The sequence below is a fragment of the Lactuca saligna genome, chromosome 2, assembly GCF_052625555.1.
Source record: "Lactuca saligna cultivar CGN05327 chromosome 2, ASM5262555v1, whole genome shotgun sequence".
NCBI classification, from domain to species: Eukaryota; Viridiplantae; Streptophyta; class Magnoliopsida; order Asterales; family Asteraceae; genus Lactuca; species Lactuca saligna.
In genome coordinates, this window is record NC_136418.1 from 55,449,666 (window position 1) to 55,468,102 (window position 18,437).

Consider the following 18,437-nt stretch of genomic DNA (forward strand, 5'->3'; position numbering starts at 1 on the left):
GCAGTCAGTTCCGGACTTCGGTCCGATGCAGCCAGTTCCGGACTTCGATCCGATGCAGTTAGTTCCGGACTTTGGTCCGATGCAGGGGACAAGGTCCCAGTCAGTTCCGGACTTCGGTCCGACGCAGTTAGTTCCGGACCTTGGTCCGATGCAGGGGACAAGGTCCCAGTTAGTTCCGGACTTCGGTCCGATGCAGTTTCCGGGCTTGTCCCGATGCAGTGCGCAAGGCCCGATATGTGTTTATATGATATTGTTATTGTATGGTATGTGGTATTTTGGGGGAGCTCACTAAGCTTCGTGCTTACAGTTTCAGTTTTGGTTTCAGGTACTTCCGCAAGCAAAGGGAAGAGCTCGGGAGGACGGCATCGCACACACCACCGCTTCAGCTTTAGCCTGGGATTGATTTAGTTGTTTGATTTGATGTAGTATGATACAGTTTTCCGCACAGTATCTTATCATGTCTTGGAATACATCACGCATGGTTTTATCATATGATACTCTGATTACAGTTTTGATTATATTAAAAACAAAATTTTTTTGGGTCGTATTTCTGGGTCGTTTCACATCTTTAGGGAGGTTCTAGAGCTTCTTTCCTCAACTATCAATAAATTACCAAAGAGCCCCTGCACTTTTAATTAATTCAATTAATCCCAAAACTAATTCTAATTAATTTTTGATTAATTATTAATTAAATAATATGATTTCCAATTAATATATTATTTCCATAATATATTAATAAATCATTGATTTCGATTTATTAATCAAATTAATAAATTTTTCCTCTTTCTCAATAGGTCATCCTATCTAGTTGCTAGTATGAAGCCAACCCAAAAGGACTATGCTACTATCAATTCAAGTATATACTAATTATAGTTAGGGGCTTAGACACCTAATCCAACACATACTCCTCTCAAAATATCTTAAAAAACCAATCCCAATTAACTGCAACTTTCTCCGTAGGTGATAAACCAGCAGTCACGAACTTCCACCAGTCCTTCACTCCTAAGCGAAGTGGGTTCAACGCAAAGTGAACCCTCAAATAATCCAAACATAAGCAGGTATATAAGCACCCCTCAATATCAATGATCCACCTCATAACAGTGATCAGATCCAGGACTCCATCAAACTCTAAGGGCTTCGCATTGTTAAACTCTCGGTACTACATCAAATTACCCCGTGAGACTTCGCAGCGGCGACAACTGCAATGGTTGTGACAGCAACAACCTCAGTGACAATGACGTAGCACTCATCAAACATCACGATAATTACGATCTTGATGCACCCAAATTCCTTTAGGATAGCCTCCCTAACCAATGAGTCCACCTGCATATCAATGATCTTGTAGATCTCATCATCACTGATCTCTGTCTATCTGAACCGCTAGAGCCTAAACCTCGGGTATACACCATACTGAAATACACAAGGGAAAAGGTCAAAACCATACTAAAAGCACTAGCAAGAATATAGTCCAAAAAGCTTCCTACCTCATGCTACACTCGATATTCCTTCTAAATCTCATATGGATCATGTGCTTTCAGTAGTATGGTCCCATACTACCTTCCACACCTATCCGTAGTGTATCTAGACCCCTTTCTGCGTTCTAAACCACAAAGACTCTACTTTCATAGAAGTAGAACACATACATCTAATTGCTCAAAAAGACACATCTAAACCCTAAAAGATACATCTCAAGTCCCTGCTTAGTTATCGCTTTGTTCCGCAAGAAGTCTCTACTAACCTTGCCAATGGCTCTGCATAAATAGATTCTACATAACCTGGACTCAATAGACATTCGAATAAGAGATTCTACCCTAAATCCACAACAAAACAAGGAATAGGAAGTAAGGCTAAAAAAAGCATTCTAAGGCTATAAAATCCTAATTATGTACAATCATCCAATTTACACAAAGTAATTACCGATCTTAGCTTCAACTCTAATAGAGCATTCATAAGTAATCTCCTAGGCTATGAGGCATCACATAGTCAGTCAACCCTATCCTAAAACTCGTGAGGGATCCTTATGATGTGTTTTGAGAACTACATCATTCCTATGGTGTACATGCAAACCCTAATAGCTTTGGATCTAGTTTTTTAATGAATATGCAATTGAATCATCTAAATCCATAACCCTAGATCTATCATAATATGAACTGAATTAATGGTTTAGAAATTACCTTTGATTTTTATGTAGCAATAACAATCTATTCCTTGGCTTCAGAAAGTTTAGTGCCTCAAGTGTTGCACCTCTAATGGAGTCACAAACACCATAAGAAATAAGGATGAAGAAGGAGGAGAAGGAGAACACCAAAAACGACCAGAAACCCTCTTGGAAGTGTTACCCACGTTTTTGGGGCCATAGGGGTCCTTTATATAGGTAGGGTATTAGGGTTTTCAACACGGAAACCCTAATATGACTGCTTAGGCCTTAAGAAGTCCAATGAACTATTCCAAAAGGCCCTTGGACGATTTCTTTATGGACCTCCATATAGAATTCGTCCATTGCCATCTAATTTAATTAATCTCTTGTAGCCACAAAATTAATTTTTCATTAATTCTTGACTAATATTAATTAAACAATATGATTTCTCCTTTAATATATTATTCTCATAATATATTAATAAATTATAATTAATCCTCTCTCTCCATAATTCATCCTACAAGTTGCTATGGTGAAGGCAACCCAAAAGGACCATGCTCATGACCGGGTCAAGTACATCCCAAATTAGTTATGGACTTAGACACTAATCCAACACCTTATCCTACCAACTAGCATGTATTTCTATTAGCTAAATAACAACTACAATACAACATATAAAATTATTATGGATAGTTTGGAAGATCACTTCCTTAGGCTCCAGTTGACTAGACACTCTTCTTCCTTTTTTCCCTTTTGTAAAATTCATTATTTTGTAAAAAGGCTTATAAATCTTTCATATCCTTAGTTTGAGTCTGGAATCCCACAAATGGTCATCCAATTCCCTAAAACATGGCTCCGATACCAACTACAAACAACCCAAAAATTCCAACCAATATTTTCATTTTTATTTTAGCAAAAACCCTCCAAATATAAGCAATATCAGTTATAGATGAATTATAGGGTTCTAGTTTGTTAATTAATTAATAATTTAATTAATTAAATGAAGCTTGCAGATACAAAAGGGCATAAGTGTAAGAATATAAAATTCAGATAATTATGAAAGATAACGATAATTTACTTGGTGACCAAGTAATTATCCCTTATGGTTTAAATTCTTCTCATATAAATAAAGGCACCTAGAACCAGATTTAAATGCTGATGAAAGTTGCCAAAACCCTCTTACATTTGGTGCCCTCTTTACCCTATCAAAAACCTATCTCACCTCGTCTTATATGTCACCTAACAGTTGATCATAAAAGGTCTTGATCAATTTGCGTGCTGGCGTGGTTTCAGTGTTCCAGTGTGTTTCTGAGTCTTAGGTTTTGTCAAATTTAGGAATCTTACATTGGTTTCTCACTCATCCAACTAACTGGCTAGAACATACAGATCAAAAAGTATGAATGTATGTATTATTCAAATGTTACATGTTAATTGTTTTTTATTTCAATAAATAGCCTGAATTTGGATTCACTTTGGGGTTTTTTTACTTGTGCTTCTGTTGTATGTGACTTTGTGGCTTCTTTTTTTATGCATAACCCAACACTATCATTCTTTCATATACATATTGTGGCCTCATAGATATCATTGCATGAATTAGCTTTAAAGTAAAGATTATATTTTTTGAAAGAAAGAGTACTTCCATTATCAAACCCAAACTAAAATCGATCATGGTACAATGCATGAAAAGACACAATGTTTCTTGCCATATCTGGTGAATATCAACAATTTATTAATGTAAATAAAAAAAAATTAGGAATCACAAGCTCATAATCCCTAATCCTAGTAAAAATAACTTTGTTCTTGTCACCCATGATCATGTCTAGCTCCCCATGCCTTAGCTTCTTGTTTCACTTTCGTCCCTACACATCAAAGGAAATATGAGTACCACAACTCGTGTCAAGGATCCAAGAATAAGAAGTTGAAGCACTATGCATTTCAATTATAAGAATACTTGAGGTATCAATCTTCTTGGCATTATTTCTATGACAAAACTGCAAAAATGGTCCCTGTGGTTTTTCATTTTATGTGCTTACGATCCAAACGATTGAAAAGTTGCAGATATGGTCCTTTTCAACAAGTTTTGTTGTGGTTTTGGTCCCTCATCCGTTAGTTGGATGTTAACTTTCTTAAAATGATAATTTTACCCCCAGGGACCATTTTCGTAGTTTTGTCTTTTACCATACTATAAGGACCATTTTGCATACATTCTTTTTTATTTTATTGAAGTATTATATATTAATAGATATTATTTTTAATATATATTATTATATATTAATAAATATTCTTTTATTGGATTATTAATTTATTTTAGTTGATTTCGTTTATTTTTTTTTGTTGGAGTAATTTATTTTAGTTAATTTTTGTAATTCTTTTTTTTAATTATTTCATTGGATTAATACTTTTAATTTATTATTTTATTCATATACTAAATATATTTTTTTGGATTATTAATTTATTTTAGTTAATTCTATTTTTAATTTTTTTTGTTGAAGTAATTCTTTTATATTGAATTATTATAAATCAATACATATAGTTTTTAATATATAATATTTATATCATAATAAATATTATATTATGAGATTATTATATATTACAAAACATTCTTTTTTTTATTATTAATTTCTTTTAGTTGATTCTTTTTATAATTTATTTTTTGTTGGAGTAATTTTTTTTATTAGATTATTATATATCAATAAATATTATTTTTAATATATAACTAGAAAGGTTACCTCCGCTACGCGGGAGCCAGAAGCTTTCAATGTTGTTTCCGAATTGATAAATATGACAAACATAGAAAGTGCAAGGATGAAAAGTTCGGGCTTTGCCCCGGACAAAAAATGTAAAAGTTTTGACTGGAATGACCAGAAGTGTGAAAAATAGTTAAAGAATTAAAGGGGTATGAATTAACAACTTTTTAGAAAAGTGATCAAAGTTGTCAAACCGTTAAAGTTTTGTGGCCAAACTTTAAATATTAAAAGGTTCCAAAAAAGTGTAAAAATATTGATTGCAATGACCAAAAGTGTCAAAATGGGTAAAGAATAATGAGCAAAGTTGCCAAAATACATCCAAATTTAGTATTATTAACTTCCAACAATAATACAAGGACCAATTCTACCAAAAAAATAGGAAGTTGAATGGAACACAAACAAAAGAACATGAATAAATTAATTAAAGAAGTACATGAACTGGATATGTAAATCAAGAGACCAAACTTCGACAAAGTATGCCAACTTCACCATTCCTTTCTTCCACAACTTTAATATATATATATATATATATATATATATATATATATATATATATATATATATATATATATATATATATATATATATATATATATATATATATATATATATTATAAATAATACATTATTGGATTATTAGTTTTTGTAATTTCTTTTTTGTTTTTTTGAATTATTAATTTATTGAATTATTATTTTTAAATTTATTAATTTTTTAAGATAATAAATATTATCGTATTGGATTTTTATTTTATTTTTAATGAATACTATTAATTGTTTTTAATTTTATTAGCACTAGAAAGTTGCCGAAATACATAAAAGTATCAATTATCATCGTCAAAAATTAACAGGATCACCTCTGAATACCTACATCGGAGGTTCAATAGATACCCTACCCTATTCCACCCAGCATTGCTGGTAGTCACCTGTGACAACCTCTTCATAATCCACTGGAACCCTTCATATCACATATAATTCACAACAAACCCCTATAACAATTATAAGTGGTGATGGTTACCGAGTGATGGTGGTGATATTTTCCATATGGTTTCTCATTATAAGCTACATAAAATGAAGGTGTTTAACAGTAATCCTAATGATTTCGATGATGAGAGACGACGATTTTGCGTATCCCATGATTTTGTGGTGGAACCAATAAAATTAACAAGAAGTATTTTTATAAATTATAAATAAATTAATAATCCAATAAAATAATATTTAGTATATGAAGAAAATAATAAAATTAAAAGTAATAATCTAATAAAACTAGTTTAAAAAAAGAAATTACAAAATTAACTGCAAGAAAATAATAATCCAATAATCTAATATTTATTATGATATAAAGATTATATACTAAAAACTATATGTACTGATTTATAATAATTCAATAAAAAAAATTACTTCGACAAAAAAAATTAAATAGAATTAACTAAAATAAATTAATAATCCAAATAAAACAATATTTAGTATATGAATAAAATAATAAATTAAGAGTAATAATCCAATAAAAAAAATTAAAAAAAGGAATTAAAAAAATTAACTAAAAAAAATTAATAATCCAATAATATAATATTTATTTTGATATATATATTATTTATTAAAAACTATATGTATTGATATAAATAATTCAATAAAAAATAATTATTCCAACAAAAATATAAACGAAATCAACTAAAATAAATTAATAATCCAATAAAAGAATATTTATTAATATATGATATTAAATATTAAAAATAATATCTATTAATGTATAATACTTCAATAAAATAAAAAAGAATGTATGCAAAAATGGTCCTTATAATATGGTAAAAGATAAAACTGCGAAAATGGTCCCTAGGGGTAAAATTGTCATTTTAAGGAAGTTAACAACAAACTAACGGACGAGGGACTAAAAGCACAACGAAACTTGTTGAAAAGGACCATATCTGCAACTTTTCAAACGTTTGGACCGTAACCACATAAAATAAGAAACCACAGGGACCATTTTTGCAGTTTTGTCTATTTCTATTAAGTTCCTCTAGATATTTCAGACAACTATGTTTCCAATCTCCCTTTTTTTGGTAGTAGAAAAAGATGGCCTTATTCAGGTCACTAGTGGGTGCTATGTTAGAGTCAACCTTATTAGGGTTCAATTTAGATTATCCAACCTTACCATTTCCCTTACCTTTGGTATCAGAAGTCTTCTTTCTCTAGAAAACACCCTCCCAAATGCCTAGAAAGGGATATGTAGAGTTGGCGCTTCGAGGCTTTACCATACTGTTGAGGTCGAAAGATGTTGTGAGGTGTCGAAGTGTATTTGTATGTTTGTTTATTATAAGGACATTTTTTTATCGAAGCTTAAGTGTCTTTGTCCCTTATTTTTTTGTATTCTTTTGTTATCCATATAAATATGGGATGAGTACTAGATTTTGAGGGTAGCTTTTGCATTCGACTTGTACTCTCTATGCTTCTCGGTATTTTCCAGAAAGCATAACTGAGCCAACCAGATTATATTTAGATCTTGTGTTCATAATTCTTTCTTAACTCTAATCTCGTATTACATATTCGATTAAATCGTAACTACACATACTCGCATTAGTAGTTTTCAACTTGTGTATCTCCATCAAGGTCTTTTCCAAATTGGTCATATTATAGTTCATGATGAACTAATGATACAAAGTTGTTAGTTACTTGAGTACTATATCAATAGACAACTCTTAAGGGAATAGAACACCAAAATGCTCTACTCTGCCATTGTACAACTTTATTTTCAAAACATGCATAGGGAAAAAGATCCCTCTTGAAACTTGCATCCTAGATTAGATTTGACAATGTCGAATCGCTCTTTCCTCAGTTTCTCTTGAAACATTCCGTTGAGCTACACATTCATGTTGAACACCAAAATATTGTCAAAATTCTTTTAGAACTTTGGAATCATGGTCGCTAATATGAGGCAAACGATTCCAGTCGAGTGATTATAGCGCTTTTCATAATCATCTCTCTCTTCCTTAGTAACAGCTTCTTAGGTTTATCAGAGACATCCTTGTCCATAATATACTCTTTCTTCTCGAACATAAGAGTGATTTTCATTAGACAGATCCGGTAAAGGTAGTTTAATCCTATTAGTTTGTCCCTTGAGATGATTTGGAGTTGTGAGAAGGTTGGCGTAGGTATAGGAGAGAGGGATATGTGCACTCATACTAGGAGACATCCAAATAAACGAAGTTTGTAAATAGTTTTGATCAATTCCTTAAAAAATAATTACTTAGTACATTAAAACTATTTAAATAAGGATATGGTCCATATTTCACTCCAAGATGTGAAAAGGGTTGTCACAGTCACACCCAGTATTACAGAAATTGGCCTTGACGGCCGATTAGTTGCTTGGCGGCCTTGAAATGATTACGATTAGGGTGCTTGGCAGAAATCTGTCAAAATCGGTCAAACTCGAGCTTCGTGATCCTTGGTGATTATAAGTGAGAAATATTTAAAAAAATTCAAAATTTTAAGTTTTCAAATTATAAAATATTATACTTAAATTTTCAAATTTTTAAAATTTAAAATTTTCAAATACTTATTTTTTAGGATATATTAGTTTTTTTAAATAATTTTATTAATTATTTAAGGTCCCTGATTAGTCCCCCATTAATCACCACCTAGTCCGATTAACCGCTTAATGTCATTCGAACGACGAGCGATTTTCACAACCTTGGTCACACCAAAGAGCTATTTGGGTAAGCAAACTACTTGCCAGTTTCTGTGAACAATGAACACAATCCGCATACCGAAGGTGATGTGCCGTGTTCCACATGTGATGGGTGTTACATGACAAGACCAAAGTCGCCCCCGAGTTTTGGCATCGACCCACAATGTACTAAGTATCACCACTTTACAACAATCACACATCACCATTGTCGATTGCTTCCAGGGTTCCACAATGGAGAATAAGCTGATAGGAAAGTAGAGAAAGTTGTAGGACATTGACTATTCAATAAAGAGTCCATGAAATAAACAAGAAAAAGAAAGAAAAAAAATACATGATAAAACTCTTAGGATAGTATCACCCAAAACTGTATAAAAGATCAAAATAGAAAGAAATTTGGCTGAAGTTGTGTTAAACACAGTTTCCTTAAAACAAATTTGCCCTATATGGGTGTTTGTTTCCTAGAATACAATAGCAGTATGTGACTCTTCTAGGTCACCCAAACCCTCACTTAGTTAAACACAACTTCTTAAAACAAGCCAAATTGGTGATGTAGTTATAACTAATACCACATTAGTGGGAGTATGGGTGTTAAACACAATTTCCTTAAAACAAGCCAAACTGGCTCCCCAACCCTCACTTGGTTAAACAAAGTTTCCTTAAAACAACCCAAAATGTTAATGTAGTTATAACTCATCCCATATTGGTAGGAGTATGGGTGTTAAACATAGTTTCCTTAAAACAAGCCAAATTGGACCGCATTTGGTAGGAGCATGGGTGTTAAACACAGATTCCTTAAAACAAACCAACTAGCTCCCTAACCTTCACTTGGTTAAACACAGTTTCCTTAAAACAAGCTAAACTAGTGATGTAGTTATAACTCATCCCACATTGGTGGCAGTTTGGGTGTTGAACATAGTTTCCTTATAACAAGCAAAACCGGACCGCATTTGGTAAGAGTATGGGTGTTAAACAGAGTTTCCTTAAAGCAAGCTAAACCGGCTCCCTAACCCTCACTTGGTTAAATACAATTTCCTTAAAACAATCCAAACTGGTGATGTAGTTGTAACTGACCACATTGGTGGGAGTATGGGTGTTAAACATTGTTTGCTTAAAACAAGTCAAACCGGATCGCATTTGCACCCCCTGTATGCATGCACGCGCAAGCGAGAGCATCGGTTTTATAAGTCTTACAAAGTTAGCTAAACATTGTAGTTATAAAACTCATTTTTTTCTTACTCCCACCAATGTGAGATGCGTTAAAAGTCACTTAATCCACTTGTTATTCTCTTCCAACTACCTTACTTTGATATGTAATTTCTCATTCATTTTTAATCCGTTTTGGACGTGTGATATATCAAAACGAATATATCACGGAAAACACAAATATATAATAATTCGTATGTTTTGATTATATTTAGAGTCCAAAATTTGTGCTTAAAAATGGAGAAAATCTAATTTTTGGAAGTTAGTAAATCGGATTTTCAATAAAAACGAAAATACCCATCACATGTAAAGCACGAGTAGGACTTAACAGGATGATGTAGACGGCTGTTAAATCAAATAACCAAATCCATATAAAAATTTTAATTTTAAATTGATTATAAAAGAAAAATCAAATTGAAATCAAATTGCACTTTTTATAACTAGGAAAAGGGAAATCTTCAGAAAAGTCTCAATATTTATTGAAAAGTTACACTTTAGTCCCAATATTTGTTTTTTGAACGAAACAGTCATGAAAACCGGCAAAAATTTACAGTTTGACCCTTTTTGACTGGTTGAAACCGATAACAAATTAATTTGGAACTATTTCATAAACTAACCCAATATTATTATGACTTTTCTGTAAACAAAAGAATATTAAGACTTTTCTGTAAATAAAAACATTAGGACATTTCTACAAACAAAACCCTTATTATTATTATTATTATTATTATTATTATTATTATTATTATTATTATTATTATTATTATTATTATTATTATTATTATTATTATATAAATAAGAATACTATTTTTTGAACTTGTTATTATTAATGTTGTTACTAATACATATAAATGCATTTAAATGAAAAAAATAATATTAATGACATTGTTTAAGGGTGGAGATGGAGGAGATGATGATGCTTTTAGCATTGAAATCGTGATTGTCTGCGTGTGTATTTTTACTTTGTATATGGTCATTTCACATTTCTTATTATTGTTTTCAATTCAAAATAATACTCCCTCCGTCACAAAATTATAATCCATCTTTCCTTTTTGGTTTGTCCCAAAATAATAGTCCACTTCCAAAAATAAATAACATTTTTACCAAAATACCCCTTCATTATTACTTAACAAACTAAGCATTTAATGGCACATTTTATGCAAAGTAAGGACAAACCTGTTATTTTATTGTATAAAGTTAGTGATAATTAATGTTTTTCTTAATTTGTGTGTTTTTTGCCTGTAAACAATAATATTTGGACGGAGGGAGTAATACTTAACAATTTAAAAGAAGTTACATATTTGTAAAATTGTTTATAAATAGTTTAAGGTAGAATGATTTCTCACTTTGTATATATATAAGAATGTTTAAGGTAGAATGATTACTTTCCAAATCCTACCGATCCACTACAAACATCTATATAGGTAGCTCATATAAAAATACAAAAATATTAATTACAATATCTTATTTAATAAAAAGTAATAGGACATGTTTTTTGGATTAATACTTTTGAATTTTGAATAATACTATTGAATTAGTCCTATTACTTTTTATTAAACAAGATATTGCAATTAATACTTTTGAATTTTGATATGGGTTACCTATGAAGATGTTTATAGTGAATTTGTTGGATTCGGAAAGTAATTCTTCTACCTTAAACTATTTATAAACAATTTTACAAATATGCAATTTCTTTTAAATTGTTAAGTATTAATATTCTAAATTGAAAACAATAATAACAAATGTGAAATGATCATATACAAAGTAAAAATATACAAGCGGACATTAATGATTTCAATGCTAAAAACATCACCATCTCGTCCACCTCTACTCTTAAGCAATGTCATTAGTATTATTTTTTTTTCATTTAAATGCATTTATATGTATTAGTAACTATATTACTAATAACAAGTTCAAAAAAATAGTATTTTTATTTATATTTTTAATAATAATAATAATAATAATAATAATAAGAGTTTTGTTTGTAGTAAAATCCTAATATTTTTATTTACAGAAAAGTCATAATATTTTTTGTTTATAGAAATGTCTTCAATATTTTAGGTTGATTTACGAAATATTCTCAAATTAATTTGATACTATTTCAACCGGTTAAAAAAGGTCAAACTGTAAATTTTTGAAAGTTTTCAGAACTTTTGCGTTAGAAAAAATATTAAGACTAAAATATAATTTTTCCGTAAATATTGAAAATACCGTAATCACCAATTTTGCATTCTACTGTTCATTAAATTCAACAATAATGTGATTTGTTTGTATTTGTATCATTGTATGTGTGTATAAAGGCATGTACTTTTGGGCCACTGATTTACATATCGGTCTTTGAACGTCCCGCCATCGGCAACACAACTCTATCCACTTTCTATCGCTCTTCTAACTGAACAAATTGCCGACCTTTTTCATTCAACACTTGTAACACCTTTCTATGATGCGTAATTTTCATACGTTTCCATCTCATAATCGTGATAATTCACTCTTACAGCTTCACCCATTTTGCGTATCTGGATTCGGATTCAATAGATTTTGCGAATGGAAGAAAAAGAGCAGTAATTTGCTTCCAAATCGAGCTGTGGAGAGCGATTCAGAGTTCGAATTCGACCCAGATAAGGCCCGAGAAGCCCTCCGAAAGCTTGACTTACAGCTTGATCTTATCTCTCAGAAACAAACAAACCCTGTTCCTAAAATCAAAGGTAATTAATCAATTGTTTATCTTCCCCTTATCTCAATCTCTTGCTTGCAGATAATCATCGCCATGGGCGAATGGTGCTTTTCATATTAATTGGAAAATGATAGGTTTCTCTGGAAGAATTATATGAAATTATGCGAACCCACAAGGCTATTATAAACGTCAACATAGAAGGTTAAATTGCATTCTGATTGAGTTCTTAATCTGTTCAAAATTATTACAGCTTCGAATCCGAGTCCATATGGTACAACAGTTGAAGCAACAAAAGATCTTCCAGACACAGGATCTTTTCTACCATATGCAGCTTTTGGGCTTCTTATCTTCTCCATATTTTATAACATACTCTTTATAAATGTAATAAAACCATCAGTAGATGGACCACAAGGTGAAGTATCTCCTGCTGGATTATCCATTATGAAACAAATCTTGAAAGCCGAATTATTGCCTTCAATCCAGCTTTCACCTTCTCCATCCGTTCAACAATGAACTTATGCTTTTCTTATGGTTAAAAAGTTATAGGTTTTCATGAATGTAATATAGGTACACTATAGAAATATTCTGGCATTCATGATTTATGATTATGTATTGAATTTATAGATTATAATGAAATCAAATACAGAAATTAAAAACATGACCCATAGAATGTGTTTCTATATGTTTTACTCGTAATAGAAACTTACTTACATTCTTACTATTAATAACAACATATGAGTATATAACCTTAAACTTTTATGATGTTTATAAGTTTTAGGTTACATATTGCTATTATTGGTAAAGAGATATAAGTATCTTGCTATTATGAGTAAGAATTTTTAAGCATGTTATTATTTTGTGTAAAGATATGTAAGTATGTTGCTGTTAGAGGTAAAATAAATAAAGTACAATTTCCAAGTTTCAGGTTATATATTGGTTTTATGCGGCTATTATTAGTAGAAAAATGTAAGTATATTGAAATTATGTGTACGAATTAAAGAATATTTTATTATATCTGTAAAATACGGAAAGTAGTTGCTATTTTCTACAATTTCCTCACGTGTTTGTCGTTGAATGTAGAAAGAATGACCTAATAAAGAAAGAGGTTTTCCATGTTAAGTTCTAATTTAGTAATTTTAACAAATTTTCCCTCATGTCTTTAAAATTTCCAATTTACGAAATGTGCCTTGGTTTTCTCAAAAAATTACAATTTTGCTTTCCTGTCAATAGTTTATCCTGACAATCCTTGATAGGGGAAAATAAAAAAATAATAATAATAATAGAGCGTTACAATCCTAATTACATCAATGAAATACACCATAAAACATCCCAAAAGAGACCATAACAAGAAATTTTTATTTGACAAGAATATTACAATAGAATGTTAAAAAGAATCTCACAACTCGAGCGCAAACATACGCGGCAAATTATAAGAAAATTTCCGAGAAAATATGATGATTGTATTACAAGTTACAACCTAGCAGTTTTCGATACTAGGAGGGGGAGTAACGAACAAAAGGGTAATATAATCTTTTAGGGTTTTCCCGGGAAAGGTGAACCCATCATCAAATTTGTATACCACATCAATCATTCTTGCAAGATTCAAAATAGGAGTTAGTAGAGCCACCGAGACCTCAGTAGGCTTTAGACATCCTTCGTTTATATCTTTCCATGCGTTTTCAATCATCTTCATGAGCTCTTTAATTGCCACTTCTTCGGATACATTGTATTCCTTTATATAAGCATCAACACCCGTGGCCGATTGTCCTCGTTTCCTCTCAAACTACATTTACAATTTGCAACGTTAGAAGACATGAAGTTATGATCGTGAAACTGTTTCTTTTTTACATAATGGACTTAATACGGACATGACTTTATCTGGTAAGTTATATATGTGCCTTTCTCTTTTACTCAATTTAGGTAAGAAAGATTTAATTCAGAAAGACATGATAATGGATAAACTGTATATACGAGTGTTTGTTTTTGCTTGATTTCAAAAGAAAGATTTAATAGAGATAATCAAGACTTTTTACATTAAGTCCTATTTTTTATTTTATTTTTTTATTTTTATTTTTATTTTTTTCACAAATTTCCCCTAATTTAAATTTTAGAGGATAATATATTTAGGTATGAGGAATAAAAAGATATTGAGCTCTTGGGTTGTACCTGAAAAGTCATAACATCGTCTTGGAGTCTTGAAATCAACTCCGAAGCTTTCAAAATTTTCGGATGTGTTTCATACCATGCAAGGGCCTCTTCATCTGCAATCGCACCCATCCCCACCAAAGCCGATTTTGAAATAACATTATAAGCCGAAGTAATCAAACCATTCTTCATATACTCGGGAAATGTAGCCACATAGCCATTGTGTAACCACTCTGCCTCTTCAAGATACCCTCTTGCAATTTCTTGAAACTGGTTTCATAACAAAAAATTAACGAATATTAGTATCGTTTATAAATATTACATTTATGTTCACTTAATAAAGATGAAAGTAATAATGGAATCATACCGCTTGTTTTGAAGCGTGGACACTGAATGCTCTTCCGTCCTTAGAGTATTCTTTCTCGAGATCATCGTACTCATTGAGGAGAATTCTGTAGAACGGTTTGATATATTCGGGAAGCTGATCAATAGCACTAATTTCCCACCTACATGACAAAATTATGTTAAAATGAATTCATGTGTAATTAAAAAGGATTCAATAGCATACACAACATTGTCCTATAAACATAATGAGATATGTAAATCAAGTACACAACAGTCTGTTGTATAGCAAACATAAGAGTTCAGTGCTCCAAAAGAAGCCGAATCCACATCGGGTTTGAAATTCACATTGTGGCTTCTACAAGCTACCATCTAGAACCAATTTTCTATGGCATCGGGGCAAAAGGATTCTATTTGATGGATTGAGATAAAATTTGAGGTTTTATTGCATTCAAAATACCTATTAATCGCATCTGTGATCAATCGGATCTCGTCGATTGTAGCATATGCATCATATGTGTCATCTAAAACCACCAAAAACAAAGTGATTTTTGTGGCTATGATACGCGCCCGAGAGTAGTAAGGCTCAAAATATAACCCCAAAATCCACAAGTATATCTCCGGTACTCTATCTCTTATGTAAGGGACCGATGTCTGAAACTCCATATCTTTCCACCACCTAAAACACAAAACAAACATATTCATCAACTTTGAAACAAACTAATTTACCAAAGTTATAGTTCTAAATGAGAACTTACTGTGAAACCATACGGAGTTCTTCTTTTTGTTGTAGTTGCAAATAGTTAAAGTGGACTTTAGCTAGCTTTACAACCGACTCATGGCTTGAAAAATCTTCTTCATGTGTGCTAAAATATAGTCTTGCCTCCACCATTGGCATCCCGGTGTGAAAGGGTCTCTTTAAGACTTGATTAACTTGTCGTGCAAGATCTCCCTCAAGTGTGCTTACGATTCTTTTAAGTTGAGCTTCAGTGAATGCTAAAGCTTCATCTAAGAGATCTTCTCCATGTAGCCTCAAGTGTGCTGATTCGTACAAACTCAACATACCCTTCACGTCTTTTGTGACATCATCCGTGAATGTACCCGTGTTGTTGTCTTTGAACTTTTTGAATACGTCTGCATAAGTCATGTAACTAGTTGTTAGACTAAAGTAAAGTAGAGTGGATGAGTTTGGTCAAACTTTTTAGGAGTTATTTTCAATGAGGGTAAAGAAAGTTTTTATGACTTTTCATAAGCAAACTAGATCGAGTCACGATCGCATGTTTTTCATATTTTGGGTGTCCACACAAGATATTATAGCTTTTTGTCTCATATGATGATGTGATTTTTGACTCATAGCAATTTTATCAAATAAAATTATACGACTACATAAAAAAGGTTTGGTCAACTTCAACACTACTAAAACTTCATGTTACCCAACTCTAATAAACAAAACTGAATTTCATAAATAAAAATCAATCTATTATGGGTTTTGGGTTCCTTATAACGAGGATTTAATAAATAATAAACTTAAACTACAATTCCAATAAAGGAAAACCGAAAGTAATTAATAATTTTGCAAGCAAATTTGAAAAGTTTAGAATTTTAAACATTGAATGATTAAAAAAATAAAAAATAAATATTGTATCGACAAATTTTTAGCAAATTGAACTTATAACAACTTTCTAAAAGTTAAGATAATAAACATTTTGCAACTTTTTCCACCATAAAAAGTTACGTCAAACGTTTTTCAAGTTTCTTTGAAGGCAAAAAGTTGACTTACCAGAAGATAGTTTATAACCATGGTGTCTGAATACTTGAAATTGTACTGAAATAGTGTACAAATCAACTTGTTCATAATACTGTAAGTCAATTTTCTTGAAGATTTCATTAAGTTCTGTATCGATCTCTTCTGGATAAAGATATGACAAACCAAGACGATGCACAGAGTAGATCAACTTTAGTTTTGCGGTTGCATCAAATGTAGTGTCCGTTATTAAATTCCTCACTGCTTCTTTTGGGCCCTCAAGTGCGTTTGCGTAAGCTTCCAATTCCTGTGGCCACAATAATACATTTCACATGAATCAAAACAATGTTTATTTTTTTGCGTGAACATGATATGGTTTTGTTTGGTTTTTGTGTAAAACAGAACCGAAAAGATTAAGTTTCTAGACGAAAAAAGTAACATTTTTTTTGCTTTTTGTTTTTTCTGGGATTGAGTTTTCAGTTTTTGGGTCCAACCAAATCGGTTTTGACTTTTTATAGAGCAATTAAAATAGCTATACTATATATGAACTTGTTGAAGTCAAAATCTATGAAAACATGAATTAGATACTTATTGTATTTCACAATATATAATACTTAAAAACACTATTCTAGAAATTTATATGGAAAAACAGAGCTTATTAGATTGTTAAACAAACCACATTACCCTAAATAAATCTTAAGTAAGAACAACCCATAAATTTGATTTAAAAAAAAAAAAAAAAAGAAACAAAACAGTATTTTTTCACGTTGGTCCAGTTTTTTTGTTTTTTGAATTTATTTTCGGTTTGGATTCAATTTCGTTTTGGTGCACAATTGTGCCACCCATTATTGTTTGGTCGAGTCTTCCTAATCCATTTTTTAAATAACAAAACTACTCATTTAGAATATGAAATAATAAAGTGTCAAACTTTTAATCTTCCATTGCTAGCTTAAAAGAATACATCTTTTATAAGTTATGTGAAGTACCAAGAAGTGAATGATACATGAAAACTTATACAAAATAGTTCTTCGTTTTCTAAACGTAAAAAAATGATATTCTTATAACTATAATGAATAAATATGTGAATCAATCAATAAAATGATGGAAATGTATTGTATATTTTATACCATACAATTAAGTAGTAAAGAGTGTACTAGAATTGAAATCTTACGTTGTTATCAAGTGAGAATGAAATGAATCGATCAACCCAAATGGAAGGTGGGAAGTTGGCCAAAGGGCGAACAGGTTCTTGAGTCGGTTGGACTGTCAATGGTCTGGGACTGGTTAAGCCCCGAGGACTAGTAAGACTCCTGGGGCTTAGAATTGGCTCCCGACCATTGCTACTGTTGTTTCTAACGAGAGCCATTTTTCAGATTGGATTCTTAATTGAAATGATGATTGAAATTCGGATGTTGAAGATGGCAATGCTTTGATTGTTATTATATAGAGTGATTGAGCAGCTCGGTTTTGATTAATTTATTGGTTGCATATTTGTTAGGTAGCGTTGAATTCCAACTAAGTAGACTGTCTACTTAGTACTGCTTGAATATTATTATATTGCTAAATATGCCAGCCGCCTTTACCATGTATTGGAAAAATGGGTCTTGACTCCTTGTATGTCTTGTGGAAATGAATTTGATAACAAAAAAAATAATGGGGCCACGGGCCCACCAGAGAAATGATGGATGCAATGCACCTCTTGTATTTTTTTAGTTTATGATTTCCATCGTGTGGCTTTTATATGCATTTTTATATTTTATATA

At 31.3% G+C, this 18,437-nt stretch overlaps 2 protein-coding genes across 2 annotated transcripts; one reads left to right on the plus strand and one right to left on the minus strand.

Annotated features, from left to right (window-relative positions):
* Positions 1-12,082: 12,082 nt before the first annotated feature.
* Positions 12,083-13,101, plus strand: LOC145028887 (uncharacterized). The gene is made up of 2 exons (XM_078977600.1): positions 12,083-12,474; positions 12,694-13,101. The coding sequence occupies exons 1-2, from the start codon at positions 12,210-12,212 to the stop codon at positions 12,954-12,956; spliced, it is 528 nt and encodes a 175-aa protein (XP_078833726.1). The 5' UTR covers positions 12,083-12,209; the 3' UTR covers positions 12,957-13,101.
* Positions 13,102-13,770: 669 nt separating this feature from the next.
* LOC145030978 (germacrene A synthase long form) lies at positions 13,771-18,102 on the minus strand. The gene is made up of 7 exons (XM_078979413.1): positions 17,846-18,102; positions 16,711-16,981; positions 15,689-16,064; positions 15,391-15,609; positions 14,956-15,094; positions 14,610-14,858; positions 13,771-14,226 (listed from the first exon to the last, which is right to left on the minus strand). The coding sequence occupies exons 1-7, from the start codon at positions 18,038-18,040 to the stop codon at positions 13,921-13,923; spliced, it is 1,755 nt and encodes a 584-aa protein (XP_078835539.1). The 5' UTR covers positions 18,041-18,102; the 3' UTR covers positions 13,771-13,920.
* Between the last annotated feature and the right edge of the window lie 335 nt (positions 18,103-18,437).